Consider the following 18,165-nt stretch of genomic DNA (forward strand, 5'->3'; position numbering starts at 1 on the left):
TGATTATGCAATTGGAAACTGTGTGGTTAGAGTGAAGAGGGAGAGTGGGGGTGGGAGGGCACGTGTGACTGTGGACGGAACATGCGTCACAAGGGTAGGTGTTTAAACTGTTTACGAAGAACTGTTGGTGCTTCGCGAATAATTATGACATAAATAATAAAGTCATTTTGTAATTCTGTGCCTGCAGATAGAACTTTTTTTTTGTCCGCTCAATTTAGTGACTTACGTAAATTCGATAGTGTCTCTTCCAGGAAAGTCTCTCCTCCCGGTAATCTGACCCAGATTATCTTACAACAGTAGTGATATTTGAACCTTCTCACTTCTAACACGATAACCCCAGCCCCCATAACAGTTTTAGGATGGTGGAACTCATTTCCAAAATTGGCTAGACCGTCCTACCGGATCCACCGCACACTCCTGATTTAGCAACTGCAGACTCCTATCTCTTTGTGCCTTTGAAGGATGGGCTAAATGACGATATTCTTCGTACTTAAATGTGCCATCAAGGCTGTAAGACGGTGGGTTGTATCAGCCAATTAACGTTATTACGAGCGCGGCATTCGGGCTCTTGTTTACAGCTGGCAATAGTGAATTACGAATGATGGTGACTATGTGGAAAGTTGAAAGTATCTAGCGGAAACCTTGTTCTGTTTAATTCTATAATTTTGCGATCTGTATCTACTGTAGTTCCAAGAGAATAAATATAAGGTATTAGATTCGAGAAGAAACAGATCTCAGCTGTTGGATAGAAGGCATATGTGAGTCATATGGTTTCCTGTAACAGTTCTTGCAAAATATCAAGCAACAACTTCTCTTAAAACGGAATGCCTAATTAAAGAACTATAAAGCTATCGAAATTACGTCTGGTATAATTCCACTGTCCAAAACAACATTTGTAAGTTTGATGTCTCAAGCAAAATTAACTGATGTCTCAAGCACAATTAACTGATGTCTCAATGCAATAGTTTGGTGTTGTGTGCCAGGCAAGAGAGAAAGAATACATACAATGAGAGGCCGTCAACAACGCAGGCACAACCACTCGCCTCGCGTTTCTCAGTTCCATGCTGCATCCTCCAGACGGCCCCCACGAGTAAGGACATCTTTCTGCTTCCGTGTCACTTTCCTACAGCATGCTGTGCGTACGTCCACCGATGGTGTGGACAGCCAATGGGGAACGCTGTCAACTACAGACTGGTTTGCTTCCACCTCGTACAGGCGGACAAGGAAATAATTCCGCCGACAGGCACAAAATGCAATGTACCGCAAGCACACAGAGACTTTCCAATCAACAGTCAGACAGTTCACTTTAAAGCATGCAGATAGCTCAGTATAGAACTCTGAAGACTATTTTCCCACTAAGAATTAGTTTCTTCGGGGAACTACGACATTACTCTCAGTGATGCAATATCACAGATTGCAAAGAGACAGCGAAGTTAGTTACATATCATGTCAGGTTTTGGTCATGAAGTGACACAGATTTAACTGTACCAAAGTACTATTTTGTAACATACTGTTAATAAATGTTATTTGTTACTGTCTCCCCACGTGTTTGTTATAGTGCCGCCCTATTGGACGATTGTTTATTTGCAAGTGTTCAAATCAGCTACCATTAAGGAACCGTAGCAGGGAAACAGTTTTGTGATACCGTGGATGTTTGGGCTGAATTAATAGCAACATTGAGTTACTACATTCACAATAGTAGGTGATGGAGATTACAAATACTTAGAATAGAGACATGAGTATAACAGCACGACATTAGGATATAGGACAGGGTGATTATGATTAAAGTGCAGCTACTCACGGATGTCCAATGGGGGCTATAATTCTCGTAAGGCAGTGAAACTTGATAGATAATCTAACGCTTTAATGCGGAACTGATTTACACTGGCAAAAATTAGTTCCAGTTTTGGACACCAGATGTATATCTGGTGTTGTACAGCATCTCGTCGACGTCTCTAGTGCTCATATTGGACAAACTATGTAAGCAGCGGTTGGTAATAACACTATGCTTTTCTCACTTGTTTGACCTTTTCTGACCACGCCCCGCTTCTAATCCATTACATATGGAACATTTCTATACGTCTTTCTTGCATTCACAACACCAGATTTGCACCTGGTGGGCAAAATTGGAATTAACCTTTCTCCAGCGTAAATCGGTTCCACATTAACGCATCAGAATATCTGCCAAGTTTCTCTGCCATACGATAATTATGCCCCACACGGGACCTCTGTGAGTAGCTGCCCTTGGATTAAAACCACCTGGTATTTCTTGCAGTGACAGTCTAAACAACAACAACAACAACTTCAACAAAAAGAGCGCAGTTGAGCACTTACCAGCGTCGACCATGTGCTGCCAGGTGGGGAATCGCTTCTTGACGCGGAAGCTGACCCTCTGTAGAGTGATGACGTACGACAGCACGGCGTACCGCACGATATTCCTGCGCATCAGCCGGCCTCGCTCGTCCTGCAACACGTGAGCCATCAGCTGCTGTGTTTGTCCGGGAAAACGTGACCTGCCGTCACCTATCTGCTGCGCATCTCTTACCTCACCCCCACATGTCGGTTGTCAGCTTCTTTGCTTGTTTGCGTACGTGTTGACTGCCGGCTAGATAATATCCACGTAACCACGTTGGATGTACAATAACGACTATTTAAAGTTCTTTCCTTTGAATGACCGAGTACATGCCTTACTGCGATGCGACTGGTGGCTGCCAGGCGTTTAAAATCCTGGTTTGTTATGCCCGGCAGAAATTACCAGATATAAGGCTGAACAAATTTTGTACATAAAAGCAGGGTCAGAATGTAGTGGAATTGCTTATGCAAGGATTCTCAAAACATTAGGGTGATAGAGAACTGAAGATGGGGAGGAGAAAAGAGAGAGAGAGAGAGAGAGAGAGAGAGAGAGAGAGTTCATACAGAGGTATTAAGGACCACTGGCATGCCTCTAGGTTTCACAGCAGGAGAGTATGCATCACTGGTATGGGAAGCGTCCGCTCTTTGAAAGCAAGTAAATGTTGCCTTCAATGAGGCAGCAAATGTCTGGAACCACGCGACCGCTGCGACCGCAGGTTCGAATCCTGCCTCGGGCATGGTTGTGTGTGATGTCCTTACGGTCGCAGGTTCGAATCCTGCCTCGGACGTGGTTGTGTGTGATGTCCTTAGGTTAGTTAGGTTTAAGTAGTTATAAGTTCTAGGGGCTGATGACCTCAGATGACAAGTCCCATAGTGCTCAGAGCCATCTGAACCATTTTGAATCATACTCCACGTGGAGAACACTCAATCGGCTAACTCCCTGAAGATACGGGGTTGTGTGTAGGATATCCCATATCACCTACTTCTCTGCACAGTCTTCGAAGAGGCAGTAAATTTGCAAGACTCAGTTTAACGAAAGGGCAATGCTCAGAAACTAACTTACTACTGGAGAGGAAAGATTTAGTGCTCAGTGGACACGGAAAGTTAAGAAAGAACGTTCATAACAGAGGGGTTAATTGCAACTAGGTCTGTACTCTGCACATGTATTCTTAGAAGTGAGCTTTTCACGGGAAACTTTGCGCGTGTTTCTGGCGGATTCTTTCCCCACATGTTCCAATACTGTTGTCTGAAATTTTTCTGTGCGAACATTTTTTTGACGACGAACTCCCTGTGGCTTTAACTTTCCTCCTCGTAGTCACACCACCCGACGATGCACCCAATGCGTCCTCTTGCGTTCCCCTTCAGAACTAAGCGATCACACAGTCACCGCACTGAGACGAGTGTAACGGCACACGTTGCCCAATAGATACCACACAGCTACTGCTTGTCACGCCGGCCGCATCGCGTTATGTTGCGCTGTGGAGCACGGTCCGCGACAGTTTCTCTTCTCTCGCCTTCACAACTGCGGCAGTTTCAGACGCATAACAATGACGCGACGGGGAATTCCCTTAGACATACGGCAAACACCTAATCCGTCTTCCTCCAAATTTTACACCCTATCATCTAGTTCCAAACCACGTAAAGTACCTCTAAATCAAGTAGAAGGTTACCTAAAATTTTATGGTCTTATAACCTCTAGAGGAAAAAAGAACTCTTCTCTGAAGAAGAATATCTCTCTGTTATCAGCGAAAGCACTGGTTTGGTTCTCAGTCGCAAAATCAAACAGACCGCTATGACCTCAATTTGTAGCTATCAGATGTAGAATCTCAACTGAAAATCTTAGTGTCAATTAGCAGTTACTAAAGCGAAGCTGACGTAAAATCACGGGGAAATATCCTAAAGTGATCGTCTACGAAGCTCGTAAATGCCCGTAAAATTCCGCTGGCATGCCATGTTGGTCCTATCTGCATCCCACCACATCAGTGTCAAGAACTCTCAACTTACTCGCAGATTTTTTTGAGTTCAGGGCAACTTTCGTAATTTGCTACGGTCACTTAGGCTCCTTAGCCAATCAGCACCGTGGCTATAGGAAAATCCGCTCTACACGTGACACCACCGTGTTCGTTATCAAGTTTAGAAGAAATAAAGAGCAAAAAATTTCACATTACGGGAAAACCTCTGAATATATCACACTTCCTAAACTTACCCGGTTGTAGTATTGCTAAAAAATTTGAAGACACCGTCCAAAGCACACTAGACAACCCGGAAACACAACACTAACGTTGTTTCACTTTACATCTAGCGTTGATAATGGTATCAGTGCAAAAAATTCTTAAGGTAGTACTTATCTAGTTGAAGCCACCAATTTATGGTTATACTCCGTAGACCACTAAACTGCGGGTATGCTGATTTCTGCAGGCAGATAGTACCTCACATTTTGTATGGATTACGATCGATTGATTTAGCAGGTCATTGAGCTGCCAGAGTGTTCGCCAAAGCATGAACGTATGCGGGCAGCACTTTGAATATACACCGAAGCGCGAAAAAAAAAAAAAAAAAAGAACTGTTATAGGCATACGTATTCAAATACAGATATATGTAAAGAGGCAGCATACGAAGCTGCGGTCAGCAACCCCTATACAAGACAACAAGTGTCTGGCACAATTGATAGTTCGGTTACTGCTGCTATAATGGCAGGTTATCAAGATTTAAATCAGATTGAACGTGGTGTTACAGTCGGCGCACGAACGATGGCACACAGCGCTTCCGAGGTAGCGATGAACTCCGGATTTTTCCGTACGACCATTTGTGTACCGTGAATATCAGTAATCCGGCAAAACATAAAATCTCGGAAATCGCTGCGGCCGGAAAAAGCTACTGCAAGAAAGAGACCAACGACGACTGAAGAGAATCGTTCAACGTGACAGAAGTGCAACCCTTCCGAAAACTGCTGCAGATTTCAATGCTGGGCCATCAACAAGAGTCAGCGTGCGAACGTTCAATGAAACATCGTCGATATGGGCTTTCGGAGCCGAAGGTCCACTCGTGTACCCTTGATGACTGCACAGCACAAAGCTTGACGCCATGCCTGGGCCTCTCAACACTGATACTGGGGTGTTTATGACTGGAAGTATGTTGCCTGGTCGAACGAGTCTCGTTTGAAATTGTATCGAGCGGATGGACGTGTTCAGATATGGAGACAACCTCAAGAATCCATGGACCCTGAATGTCAGCAGGGCCTGTTAAAGCTGGTGGAGGCTGTGTAAAGGTGTAGGGCATGCGCAGTTGAGTGATACGTGACCCCTGATACGTATAGATACGACTCAGACAGGTGACACGTACGTAAGCATCCTGTATGATCACCTGCATCCATTGATGATCACTGTGCATTCCGACGGACTTCGGCAATTGCAGCAGTACAATGCGACCCCCTAAACGTCCAGAATTGCTACACGGTGGCTTTAGGAACTTTCTTCTGAGTTTAAACACTTCCGATGGCCACCAAACGCCCCAGACATGAACATTATTGACCATATCTGGGATGCCTTGCAAAGCGCTGTGCAGAAGAGATCTCCACCCCCTCGTACTCTTGCGGATTTATGGACAGCACTGCAGGAATCATGGCGCCAATAACTTTGGAATAAACTTCATGTTCACGACAATCTGAATGAATGGGCCCAAGGCGTCGTACAAAAAGCCGCACCAAAACATCACAGAACCACTATAGACCTGAAATACATCTTCCATACACTGCATGTTAAGAGCTTCATTGCGCCGCCATTGCGCTCGACGCCTCGCTCCTTTGAAAAAAAGGGAAACTCGTGATTCGTAGAACGACAGTAAGCAGTGTCCAGTTTATATGTTGTCTGGCTCATTCAAAACGTGTAACTTTAAATGCCGCTGTTAATAATGATTTTTTACGAGGTATCCGACTTCAAAATTTTGTTGCACGCAGTTCTCTTGGAAACCGGTTGAGACAGACCTGCACTGTCTAGCAAAATAGTCCTTGTTTTTGTAACCTATTGTTATTGACGAGACGTGACACTCGCCTCCACTTTCTCTGACCACAATTCTTACCCAGTGTTACATGACTGCGGTTGGTATACAGTTCTTGTCTACACTTTGCACTGTCCACCTTGATGTACCAACAAACAAGCAGCTTCATTCACTGGGCACTCCACACACATCCTTTCAGCCACGTTTATGCGTCTACGCATCTTACAGCGTTGATTCCACACAGCCGACTGACACGTGCACACCACTTCGCTGCCATGACCTACGTGAGCAGTGGAGCGCCTCATGACAGCCCGCTGCCAATCCTAAACCATTTAGTGCACTCCGAAAGAGGTGCGGCTATAAAATAACGGAACTGATCCTGTTACAATGTAAGAACCCATGAACGACCAGTAACTGTGAAATGTGAAGCCTTCTCGGTCGAAAACGACATCTATGGTGTCTGTAGACAAGTCACTGTGCCGTGAAGTTTGTGTAGCAGCTTTTTTGTTTGGCCGGAAAAATCGGAAAGCTAATAATACAGCAACGACTTGTTACGTTTCATATGGAACTTGAAAAAACTGCCACTGAAAACTGTCTGGTACTAAAGAAGACTGTTTATCAAGTATGCGAGTTTTCGAGTGGTTCGAGCGTTTCCAAGAGGGCCGAGAAGACGCTGAAGATGATTCACGCCCGGGACGTCCTTCAACATGAAAAGGAGATGAAAATATCGAAAAAGTAAACAATATGATTCGATCTGACCGTCGGTTGAGAATTCGATCGATTGCTGAAACTGTAGGAAGTGCCAAAGAGCGCGTAAGACAAATTTTACATAACCAATTTAACATGAGAAAAGTGTGTGCGAAACTGGCGCCAAAAATTCTCACGGTGGATCAAAAAGAAGCTCGTGAAAATGTTTGTGCTGAGACCCTGAATAAACTGAAAATGATCTAAATTTCTAAGAAAGAGTGGTAACATGGTTTGTCACTTATGATCCAGAAACTAAGCGCCAATCTATGCATTGGAAGGCCCCAACTTCACAGAGAGCGAAAAAAGTTCGAATGAGCAAAACAAGATTCAAAGCGATGATAATTGTTTCTTTTGATGCTCATGGAATTGTGTATCGTTACTGGGTTCCTTAACTCCAAACTATTACATTACTACCTCCAGATTCTTGCTCACTTCCGTGAGGCAGTACGACAAAAAACGACCCGAATTGTGGATGAAGTCATGGGTTCAGCATCAAGACAACGCACCGGCTCATACCGCATTGTCTGCTAAGAGATTTCAAGCAAAGTACACCATCCCAGTGTTAGACCAACCGCCTTATTCGCCTGACATAGCACACTGTGACTTATCCGTACCCCAAGGTCAAACCTACATTAAAAGGAACAAGATTTCAGTTTGTTGAAGCAGTGAAAGCAAATTGGCACGTGTCATCAAGAAACTCAGAGAAAACCTTCCGAAGGTGTTTTCATCAATGAAAAATTCACATAGAGTGTTGTAGGGATAGAGGAGGGGAGTGTATTGAGTGTGAGTATAACTAAATTTGAATGTCTTTGAAAAAACATGTTTTACAACATAGTCCCGTAATTTTATAGCCATACCTCACAAGTGGAGTGCCCAATATTTCGTCGGATGAACTTAGATCGATTCGAGTCTGGGCAACAAACAAAAACACGTAGGACCGCCGCTCGCAGTGTTGGTAAACGCTCAAGGCAGTGCCTATAAATTGTGGACAATAATAGAACCGATATTTCGGCAAGGAACTTTCAAAGCCTAGCATTTATTAATCGCGCCAGGAAACTTCAGTCTCTTCCCTCTGTGTGCATATTTAGACGCACTAAACCGAGAAGAAGATCAAATAACGAAATTCAGTCTCCAGTGTATACAGCCTGTTGTTGAAACAATTTATTAAAAATGACCAATCACAACCGATTTTTAAAAAACACATCAAGAGAGTAGGCCTTATGTACAAAAGATCGTAACCAAGCGTCTGTTAACCAGTGTATGGCATAATTAATGCCAAGGTTGCCGCATATACGAACTGTAAACGATATGGTCATCTTTTAAACAGTTAGCTTACTGATGTGGGACGGATAAAAGGTGATGAACTGCTGTTTTATTATCGTAAATTATGATCAGTTCATTAGTAATGCTAATGCCCTGTAACTTTTCATCTGTAAGGCATTCCCTAGACACGTTGCATCATTTGTAATGCTACGGCGGAATTACGATGTGCTGCAGTTTGCACTGTGGGACGAGTAACCAGATCCCACAGAAGAGGCAGTAAATGCATGCAACAAAAATAGCTAAGTGCTGAGAGAAACATTAGCACTACATGGAACTTGCTGATCAGTTCTGTCTGTCTTTCATAAATCTTTCATAAACTATGAAACATTCAAGCACATACGTAACTGCTTTGTTCCCTTTTACTTTTCCCTGTACAATTTGTAACCATTTTACGCGGAAAAAAGCTGAATTGTAAACAGAATCAAAATTAAACTATGATACTCAGTAGAAGCAGTGCAAAATGAAAATTAACCGTCGAATTCTCATTTTGAAATTTACCTTAAAGTATCTTTATGTCTCAGTGACGTTCAAAACTTTGTAAAAAATTTTATGAACTTAGATATCAGTGTAGAACGAGAAACTTTTATTCTTAAGTGAAAAGTGGTACAGTGCGTGTACGAAAGTGAGCGCGTTCAAACGAGAACCCTGTTCGTACAGATCGTTTTTTAATCAGTTCTGCAAGTTTAACTAAATCAATAACTATTGTTGTAGCTCCTAAACAGGAATGTTAAGATGAAAGCAGTACATAACCGAATAAGCTGCGGTAAATGACAGCAATCGCCAGGCAGGGAGTCATGAAAACTACCAACTTCAAGCGGAATGAGCGGCCGATATTCCAATTATTATTGCCTACTTAGAAAACACAGAGGTTATTGGGGTTTAGCATGGGCGCTAAACGTCTATGCCATCTAGTGATGTATGTTTCAGGCTACAGATGGCAATGCAATGGTCGAGTGTCATTCAGGATTAATGGGCTACAATTTTTCTCTCCGAACATTAATCCTGTACTCTTAGCCATGTTTTCACTGCATGAATTTCGTCGTCATCATCTTCAAAGTGTGTCACACGTAGAGAATCCTGAAGTGAACCAAACAGATGGAAGTCCGAGGAAGCCAGGTCTGGGTTGTAGGGCGGATGAGGCAGCGATGCCCAATTCAATTTGGCGATGTGTCCTCGGGTTCCGATACTTGCTTGTGGGCATGCATTGTCGTGTTAGAGCAAGATTCTTTTGGGACCATACACATAGGATACTAGTCTTGAGTTTGTTCTTAGTATTCACTTATGCTTCTGAATAAATCGTTGGCCCTTTGGCAAAAATTGTCATCAAGACTTTTCCAGCAGAGGAAGCGCCCTTGAAATGCATCTTCTTTGATGATTAGGGAAGTTGCCACTCCAGTGGCTGTTTTCTTGTTTATGGCTCAATGTGTGACGCATCGGTCTGCTCTAATAACGCCATCATGGGATTCACCATGTCTGGAGCATCGAGTGTGACAGGACGTCCGCAAGCACTTGATGCTTCAGACACCTCTACTCACCGCCAAACAGTACTCCTACGAACTGCATCAATACCATACTCTGCACATTAAACGTTTTAGGATGTTCATCGAAGTTTCTTTTCCCGCGACCAACAATCCAATTACAGCACGTTGCTTGTACCAAGTGTCTTGCGTGGAAGTAATCTTCAAAGTTACTACGGCTTTACCAGCTGTCGGAATCGTAAGCAGAGCAACCGCTAATACACTAAGACAAAAAAATATATAAAATAAAAATCTATATTCATAGAGATATCGTCCGAAAAAATTTCAACTTTGGCGGCCGATGGATGTATGTGTGTATGACACTGTTGCGCAATTTCACCGCGCACTTAGTAAGGATGGTCAACAGAGGACATGCTGATACCAGCGTATGAAGTATTTGCCAGTTTCATTCCTTGTACTCAGTCGGACAGAAACTATGCCTCACAGACAGGCGACTGAATAATATTCCCAGATGTGAGCTTTTGAGAAAGGACGAGAAGTTTCTCTCAAAGAAGCAGGTGAAGTAATTGGCGAATCGCTCGATATATAAGTAGGAGCGAAGCCACTGTACAACGATGTTTGCCGGAATGGTTGAATCATGGGCGAACACAGCGTCAAGCAGGAAGTGGTAGACCTACAGTGACGACAGAAACTGAAGACCGAGCAATCGTCGAAGAGGCACTCAGAGACCCAGGTTCACCATTTTCATCGATCCAACGTGCAACTGGTGCTTCAGTGACCACAAAGACCTTTAATAGGCTGCTCACAGAAAGGGCGCCCCTTGAGCCGAATATCACTGACCGTTGTACACCCACAAGCCCATTTTCTGCGGTATCGGGCACGTTCGGCCTGGAATCTCATTGAATGGCGCAGAACTGTCTTCAGTGATGAGTTCCACTTCGAGATGAGCCCCCATAACCAGCGAAGACGTGTCTGGAGACGCCCCAGACAGCGTTGGGACACCAACGTGACTGTCGTAGTCATATTGTCTGACAATCAGTAGTGAAGGTCTGCGGTTCCATTGAATTTCATAGCAAGACCCATTTGGTTGTCGTCCGTGGTACCCTTAAAGCACAGCTGCGTGTCGACGGTATTCTACACCCCGTTTTGCTGCCGTTCATGGCAAGCCATCCTAGGCTTACATTTCAGCAAGACAATGCCCGCCCGCACACGGCGAGAGTTTCCACTTCTTGTCTTCGTGCTTGCCAAACCTCACCTTGGCCAGCAAGGTCGTTGGATCTCTCCCCAATCGAGAACGTTTGGAGCTCTACAACCAGCTCGGGATTTTGACGATCTAACGCGCCAGTTGTACAGAATGTGGCACGAAGTTCCTCAGAAAGTCAACCAACAACTATCAATCAATGACAAACCGAAAAACTGCCTGCATAAGGGCCAAAGGAGGACCAAAGCGTTATTAACTTGCTCAATTTGTGGCACTCTTTCTCCTGAATGATGATGATGATGATGAAGTCCCCTACTCCTTGACAGAGCGTAGGGGACGATGCGGGAGACGCGCACCGCTGTACTAGGCAAGGTCCTAGCAGAGGTGGTTTGCCATTGCCTTCCTCCGAACGTAATGGGGATGATAATGAAGACGACAGAACAGCACCCAGTCATCTCGAAGCAGGTGAAAATCCCTGACCCTGCCGGGAATCGAACCCGGGACCCTGTGCTCGAGAAGCGAGAACGCTACCGCTAGACCACCAGCTGCAGACATTCTCCTGAATAAAACATCCAATTTTTTTGAAGTTATAAACATTTGTTTGTCTGCACATGTACATTACTTCTACCAATTTCAGTCCCATTCGGATCATTGCTTCATGGTGCGCCTTTTTATTCGTCTTGCAGTGTGATTACTACCACACAGTTTTCCTTGGTGTGCAGCGCATGGATATATGTTACCAGTAATTTGCAGTAAGATCTAGGATCGAATGAAGTATGGAAAACGTTGCATGTGAATCGGGAGATGGAGCCACTTCGAACTTTTAAGTATGTCTGTTCAGTGTTCCAGCCAAAAATGGCATCGACAACAGACAGCAAAAATGAAGACTACAACAGGCATTGTATGAATGCAAAGACTTGTAGAGCGATTTAATAAGGAAACACACAATAAATGGTTCAAATGGCTCTGAGCACTATGCAACTTAACTTTTGAGGTCAGCAGTCGCCTAGAACTTAGAACTAATTAAACCTAACTAACCTAAGGACATCACACACATCCATGCCCGAGGCAGGATTCGAACCTGCGACCATAGCGGTCACGCGGTTCCAGACTATAGCGCCTAGAACCGCACGGCCACTCTGGCCGGCCCACCCCAAGGACACCGCAATAATACCGTGGAACAACGCCTCTACCCTCGATAATAGACACAGCAAACAAGTTTATTCAGTGTGCCTTATGAAGTTGAGGCCACTCATTGAGTATTACATACTGCAGAGCAACCACTTGATTACTACATTTCACACGCTGTTCCAAATAACGCCAGACATTTTCCATGGCATTAGGATAAACTGATTGGCGGGTCGTTCGAAGTACGATAGTTTGCCTGAGTGTTCATTAAAGTAGGAACGCATCTTGGACGATGAGACTGTCCATAGCAAACTCATCACGGCAATTTAGAATGAAGGGCAACATCACCGAGAATGTTGAAATAAACATCGTGGTTCTTGTTCACAATAACCTGAATAACTCAACTAATGTCATTACATGAAAGACACCACCAAAATATCACAGAACTACGTCTGGTGTGGCCTACACCCTCCATGCACTACGACGTGAATGCCTCATTGGTCCGTCAGTGCACTTGACAGCTTTCGTCATTTGAATAGGCAAACTCGTGACTTTAACGAAAACACTAATCGCCTCCAGTAAACTGCCGTCTAGTTTCTGTGTTGTTTAGCCCAGTAGTCCATAAACTGCAGCTCATAAGCCATATGCAGCTCTTTGGCTCCGGCTCACGAGCCACATGCAGCTCTTTGCCCCTTGAGTGTGGCCCTTCCACAAATACCGTGTGCGGGCGAGCATGTACAGTGTTAATGAAACTTCATGGCCTTTGCATAGAAATATGCATGCAGCTTGGGCGAGTCTATGTGGAAGAAGTGGCGTTTATGAGGGTATAGACCACTCAGTCCACTTCCACATGGTGCTGCCTGCGCCACTTCCTCTACTCGTGGGACAGGGGAAGGGGGGGGGGGGTGGAATAATGCTTCTAAGTCAGTGTGAGATAATTTTTAACGTGCCAAAGTTCATGTAAACAAAGCAGTGGAAAGAATATCTATTCAGCTGAAGGGTGTGAAACTGTTTCTCGTGAAGTGTGGCAAAAACGTGCGATCGGCCGAAAGACGAAAATTTGTTTGGAGAGCGACTTAGTAACAACTATGAACCGGAAATAAGTGAAACAGACGTTGATAGGGACAAATATAAGCCTGTGCAGTAACAAATAAAATTACTTGTAGACACACTTTAAGTGTACTAAATTTGGCTCTCAAAAGGAATTTCCATCGTTGCTCTGTTGATAAATGGCGCTTTTGACTAGCGAGATTGGCGACCACTGGTTTAGCCAATTGAAAACGTGCTGTTGCTGTAAACGATATTTTACAAGGTGTCCGATTCCAAATGTGCACTGCACGCTGCTCCCTTCGCTATGTTCGCTCGGAACACGACTCAGGTGGACCTTCATTGACTGGTGACAGAGATCCTTGTCGTGTTTTAAACCGATTGTCATTGGCAAGGCGTCACTCCTATCGTCGGTCCCTGTCGGTTACGAAATTCTTCCGACAACGCTCCTCACACCACAGCCTAGAACCAATGTTACACCAATTATAACTCACTAAAGCGACCAGAGTTCTATTTGAACAAAGTCACTAATATTTTGTCTGGTGAGCTCTTGCAGTTATTATCAGACAGTAGCCTGAGGGTTGGAGACAACGCCCGGCTACTGGAACTGTAGCTATTGCAAACCGCTAGAATCCCGAGAAGATTTTATTTAAACAGAATTTTTAGTTTAGGCAGGAGAAGCAGCGATTTCGAGCTCGTGTAGCGCACTGATGCAACTTTATGAGATCGCCTAGAACACCATTTGGTAGGGGTCCGAAGTGCTGCTCCGTGGCGTCACCGGCCTAGCCTGGGTGTCATGTAAATCAGGGGCCGCTTGACAGTCGGCGCATGTGCGGTGTGCGGGCAGCTCGACCTATAGCCACGCGGCTTCCTAGAAGGCGCTTTCTGTGAGGGCGGGCGGTGACGGTGTCGACACGGTTATGCCCCGTCTTCCCTGCGCCACACCCTCACAGACTTCGGATAAACAGCATACCACTGCCACGTAAGACAAGAATTTGATTTCAAGCCGTCGATCGTCTCGTAACTGTTGTTACACGTGAGCCCGACTATCAGCCACGTCCTACCAAGACACACCTACTTATATCCAGATGATAACCCAGGTATTCGTTGCACTTTTCCTGTAATTAAGAAATTCGTAAAACATATAACTAGTCTAGATCATGAAGTACCCATTTTGAAGATGTGAAGCTAACTGTTGCATTATCTGTAGGTGGACGGCGTTCGGCCGCAGTCAGATTGGGTGATTATTATTGTTTCTCTACGTAAACGTACGAGGGTTGGAACTTGAAATAGTGGCGACTATTTATTCACAACCGATACGAAAGAGTCACATGTTTACACCTGTCACTGTCCTTCAAAGTAGTCTACAGCGTTGTGTACAACCCGTTGCCAGCGATGTGTAAAGTGTATTATACCGTCAGCAGAGCCTGTTCCGTTGATGGTGCGAATGGAGCGGTCTACTGCCTGTCGAATCTCTGGGACAGTTCTGAAGCGAGTGCCACGAAGTAGTTCCTTCATCCTCGGAATCAAATCAAAGTCACAAGGACTTAAGTCCGGGGAGTATGGTGGATGGTACACTACTTCCCAGTCCCGTCGACCGAACAGAGCAGCCACAGCTTGCGCTGTATGCGCCCGCGCATTGTCGTGCAAAATGATGGGTGGGTTGCGCAAAAAGTGTCGCCGCTTCTTTCGCAAAGCTGGTCGCAGGTGATGCTCCAAAAACGAACAGTAATACTCTGCATTGACGGTCTGCCGTGGAGGAACGTAATGCGTTAGGATAACACGATCACAGTCGTACACGAGAATCACCATAACTTTCACCATACTGGGGCTCTGACGCACTTTCGACTTTCACGACGACCCATAACAACGCCATTCGTTGGATTAGCGTTTCAGTTTTGGCTCGTACGATGTGGCCCATTTCTCCTTCAGTGTTACGACACGGCGTAAGAAAGCCTCTCCTTCGCGCTCATGGCGCTCCAAGTGCGTCTGAGCAGCGTCGTAACGCATAAATTTCTGCATTTCCGTCGAGTCATCTTGATCCCATCGTGATGCAATTTTTCGCATGCCCAGGCGTTCCTTCAGGATGGGAAACACAGTCGTATGCGCTAATCCGGTTTCGTGGGCGAGCTCACGAATCTTTTGACGTCGATCACTGTCCACTAACGCGGAAACAGCATGCACAACTTCTTCAGAGACGCTAGGACGACCTGCCCGATGCATATCTGCCACAGTTTGCCGACCTTCTCTGAAGGCTTTTACCCAACGTGCCACTGTTCTGTACGGCAATGCCGATTCCCCGCACAGCTCTTGAAGACTTTGATGACACTGTCGTGCTGTACGACCTCTGGCACATTCAATCTTGATCGATCTCCGTTGTTCCTGCTTCGAAATCATAGTGACACCGCTACGTTAGGCCGCTCGCTCACAAGTGACTGCGTTTCCCTCGATTGTGCGCACGCCGGTGACGTGGGACGAGCGAGTACATTTGCTCGGAGGCATGGTAGGTATGTCAACAACTTGTGCTATCAGCGACAATAGTAGATCCCATTGCATAGTGTCTCCACTGCAGTGTTGCCACTATTGAAGTTCCAACCTACGCATGAAATACATTATTCGGACACCCCTATGCAATGCGGAATTGACGACAAGGTGTCACGGGAGGCGGACCTACCGGTATAAAAGGAGGTGGCGAGTATTGTGTTGTCAGTAGAGAAGCAGTAACAACAGAACTCAGTGACTTCCAATATGGGCTAATGATGCGATGTCACTTGAGTAACAAGTCCATCAGGGACATTTCAAATCTTATAAAGCTTCTGAAGTCGACTGTTGGTGTTCTGATTGTGAAATGAACGTAAAGGAACAACCACAGCTAAACCAAGACCAGGCAGAACCCCATGTACTGACAGACGGGGAAAGTCGAACATTGAGGAAATCAAGAGAAGGAATCACTCCCTAGTTCCAAAATGCAACCAGCAGTCCAGCCAGCACAATACTGTGCTTAGGGTGTAAAGAAGAATGGATGGGGTACAGTGGTCGGGCAGCTCCTCATGTGTCTCACACTCCTGTAGTCACTGTTAAGCGACGCTTGTCGTGGTGTGAACAGCGGCCTCACTGGACAGTCTATGACTGCAAACAAATGATTTGGAGCGAAGAATCACACTATACCTTGTGACAACTCGACAGAAAGGTTTTCGTTTGGTGAATGCTTGGAGAACACTACTTGATATGGCGTGTAGTGGTTCAAACGGTTCACGGCTGAAACGCCTAGATCCGCTCGGCCACAGCGGCCGGCAAGTGTAGTGGCAACACTGGAGTATGGAGGTGGTGGTGTTACGGTATGGGCGTGTCTTTCGTGGAGAAAAGTGCGGTCAAGTTACTGCACTTAAGAAAACGCTAAATGCGGAAGGGCATGAACACATTTTTAGAGAATTATGTGCTGAATACGGTAGAGGAACAATTTGGCGACGATGGCAGTTTGGATCAGCATGGCAGTGCATCCTGTTACAAACCAGCATCTGAGGCAATGGTTTGTGGTGGTGGTGGTGGTGGTGGTTAGTGTTTAACGTCCCGTCGACAACGAGGTCATTAGAGACGGAGCGCAAGCTCGGGTTAGGGAAGGATTGGGAAGGAAATCGGCCGTGCCCTTTCAAAGGAACCATCTCGGCATTCGCCTGAAACGATTTAGGGAAATCACGGAAAACCTAAATCAGGATGGCCGGAGACGGGATTGAACCGTCGTCCTCCCGAATGCGAGTCCAGTGTGCTAACCACTGCGCCACCTCGCTCGGTATGGTTTGTGGATAGAAACATTACTGAAATGGACTGGCCAGCTCAGAGTCCCAACGTGAATCCAATGGAACACCTTTAGTGATGAGTTAGAACGTCGATTTCGCTCCCGAGCCCAGTGTCCAACGTCGCTGCATCCTCCAATTTCGCTTCTTGAGAAGTATAGGCTGCTATTTCTCCACAGACATTCAGAGGGCTCAATGAAAGTGTACAGGGCAGAGTTCGAGCCGTCGAAGGTGTAGGGTGAAGGGCGACCAAGGACCACTAATAGGTATCCGGATACTTTTTATCAGATAATGTAAATCAATGTCAAATAATCTACATTTCTTTGCCTGCAAGTGTAAATTAAGTCAGTATTTAATGCGCTAGTAACATACTTTGTAGCCCACCAGAAGATGCCATTGTTTTCATTTACCGTTATATGTTTACTGAGATAATGCGTAGGAGGAGATAATTTGCGTTACTGGGAATTGTTATACATTGAATACATTAACAATCATATCTACAGTCCGTCTGTTTTGAGACCTTGTTTCTCAATCTTTTTGCTACTTCAGATGAGACATGCAAACTCAAAAGAAATCAGAGTAGTAACAAACATAATGTGCTAACTATCTGAAACTTGCTCACAGATTAAAACTGCGTACCGCACCGGACCTTTGCCTTTCGCAGACAAGTACTCTTCTGTAAACATCCCCCAGGATGTGGCTAAGCTATATCTCCGAAATATCCTTTCTTCCAGGAGTGCTAGTTCTGCAGAGTTCGCAGAAGAGCTTCCGAGTAGTTTGGAAGGTACGAGACGATGGCCAGCACGCAGTTTTAATCTGCCAGGATGTTTCATATCAGCACACACTCTGCTGCAGTGTGAAAATCTCGTTCTACTAATTATCTATTTCATAGTTTTCTATTTTTAATCTGTAAAAGTTCTGTTAGTGAGTTCGTGTTGAAATGATTTTGAAAAGGCATGAATGGCAGCCTTTGAAAATTTTTGATACAACTGCGTAACCCTACTCATACAGAATTTTTTCTTGTGTGTGCTTGTCTACAGAGCGTCTTTTGCTGGCAGACTATGGCGAAAAGCTACCCACGTAGCTCTCGAGATCTGCC

General features: G+C 45.1%; 1 protein-coding gene across 1 annotated transcript in view; it reads right to left on the reverse strand.

The window, feature by feature from the left end:
* Positions 1-18,165, reverse strand: part of LOC124612973 (bestrophin-4) — a 566,407-nt gene that overhangs the window by 217,665 nt on the left and 330,577 nt on the right. The window contains exon 4 of the mRNA XM_047141502.1: positions 2,335-2,464. Within this exon, the coding sequence (XP_046997458.1) occupies positions 2,335-2,464 (130 nt within the window). The remainder of the gene's footprint in view (positions 1-2,334; positions 2,465-18,165) is intronic.

Source organism: Schistocerca americana, chromosome 4, assembly GCF_021461395.2.
Source record: "Schistocerca americana isolate TAMUIC-IGC-003095 chromosome 4, iqSchAmer2.1, whole genome shotgun sequence".
In the NCBI taxonomy this organism is placed as follows: domain Eukaryota; kingdom Metazoa; phylum Arthropoda; class Insecta; order Orthoptera; family Acrididae; genus Schistocerca; species Schistocerca americana.